This window comes from Carcharodon carcharias, chromosome 1 (assembly GCF_017639515.1).
Source record: "Carcharodon carcharias isolate sCarCar2 chromosome 1, sCarCar2.pri, whole genome shotgun sequence".
In the NCBI taxonomy this organism is placed as follows: Eukaryota; Metazoa; Chordata; class Chondrichthyes; order Lamniformes; family Lamnidae; genus Carcharodon; species Carcharodon carcharias.
In genome coordinates this window covers 8,416,849-8,418,771 of record NC_054467.1, presented here as the reverse complement: position 1 = coordinate 8,418,771, position 1,923 = coordinate 8,416,849, and the positions used below count along the sequence as shown (strand labels likewise).

General features: G+C 46.0%; 1 protein-coding gene across 1 annotated transcript in view; it reads right to left on the bottom strand.

The window, feature by feature from the left end:
* Nucleotides 1-740: 740 nt before the first annotated feature.
* Nucleotides 741-1,923, bottom strand: part of LOC121285476 (netrin receptor UNC5C-like) — a 373,583-nt gene continuing 372,400 nt past the window's right edge. Inside the window, exon 17 of the mRNA XM_041201934.1 lies at nt 741-1,423. Coding sequence (XP_041057868.1) covers nt 1,258-1,423 — 166 coding nt within the window. The 3' untranslated portion in view covers nt 741-1,257. The remainder of the gene's footprint in view (nt 1,424-1,923) is intronic.

Here is a 1,923-nt window from a genome sequence, read left to right as displayed (position 1 = left end):
GCAGGGGTTGCAAACCAATTCTCAACAGTTACCACCTCAAAACGTAGCCCATTCTTTGACCCAAAATCCGTACCGGTTGAAGAGCCGATTAGCCAAAACCGAAAATGATTTGAAAATTAAAATTGTGGCATAAATAGAAGTGTCAAAGATTGCACAAAACATTCGTGAACTGGTTATAACCAACTCTGGTCGGTCCACTTTTTCAGACATGGAGTACCCCCCCTTCATATTGGGACATGCGACAATGAAACCTCTGAGCTGCAACTTGAATTACGATCTCAAAAAAGCGGAATTTATTCAAAAAATAATCTGAATTCACATAAGCATTGAGGCGTTTGATACAAATGTATGATTTACAATAAAACTTTTATACATATTTTGTCACAACCGCAATTATAATGCATTGATTAAAACACACCAACACACCTCAATATGGCCGCCCAGGCGTCCGGAGATTGGCCTGAAAAGGTTTGCCCTTTGGGCGGCTTTGACGGAATAGAATTCTGGTGGGAATAGAAGGGAAAGAAGAGGGGCTCTTCGAAACCGCTGCTGAGGAAGATGCACCGTGAAGAATTCGTGTGTCTTTTCTTTTTTTTCTCACATCACTGCTCCGCTTACCGACGAGCTTGACGGAAAAAATGGCGGAACTGCCACTGAGGGTGACGAAGGGTTTGGGGGGAGGGGGGGGGGGGGTGGGTGGGAATGTCACAAACAGTTTTAAGTCCACATGACTTTAAGCGAGAAAGAGAGAGAGAGATAGAGAGAGAAAAAAAAACAATTCTCAATCGGGAGCCTGTATACAAAAGAAAATATTTCCTTCACAATTTCAACCCTCTTTGCACAGCGTTGTTACAAAACAGAAGGGAGGGCAGATGCCTTTCTTGATATTGGGCCTTGAGCCTGACACTGTAGACGCATGGCAAGCAGATTGGCTCTTGTAGAATTGGTGTAATCGCAGAAACCAGGATCATGAAGAAAGTTTATCCACACATTTGGATAGATAATTCCGTTTCCTAGGAAACCATAAATACCTGTACCGAGCTGCACACAGCCAAGCTGAGAAGAAACAGCAGTAGATAGGTGAGCAGGTGTTAGTCAGACTGTAGCACGATGCTTAAACCTCGCAATAACGTACACAATATTGGAAGGACATTTTCAGAAAGAGCGGGATTAACCCCAGCCGATCGGCTGGCGCAAGCCGCCCGCGATTGGTTGGTTTCCGTTCCTGCTTCACTGAACCGGCACCCACCCCGAGGGTCAGCGCTTTATCTCTGTCGCCAGGGAGACCACTGTCTCATGCCTTCCCATTTCTTCCAGGGCTGCCGCCAGGGAGCTCAGGTTCCCATCCGGATAGTTCTGGGCTTCCCACAGGTCCAGGATGACTCCGGTGGGGCTGGATTTCGTTGCAAAGTAATTCAGGTAACTGGGTAGAGAAGGAAACAGAAAGAGGCAGAGCACATGGAGGGATTAGGGATTATCTGAGCGATCGGGAGAGACCAGACAAGCTCGGGTCCCTGTTCTCAAAGAGCGAGTAGGTTAATGTGGGAATTTAACAGAGGCATTCAAAACAATGTGGGGTTTTGATGGAGTAAATTAGACTGTTACCACTGGTAGGGATGTTGATTCTGAGAGGACACAGGTTTAAGCTAATTGGCAAAGGAACCAGGGATGAAATGAGGAGATAAAGGCAAAATACTGCTGATGCTGGAAATCTGAAACATAAACAAAAATTGCTGGAAAAAACTCAGCAGGTCTGGCAGGATCTGTGGAGAGAAAGACAGAGTTAACGTTTCGAGTCCGTCTGACTCTCCTCCAGCTCTGAAGAAGAGTCATACAGACTCGAAACGTTACCTCTGTCTCTCTCTCTCCACAGACGCTGTCAGACCTGCTGAGCTTTTCCAGTGTTATTTGTGAAACGAGGAG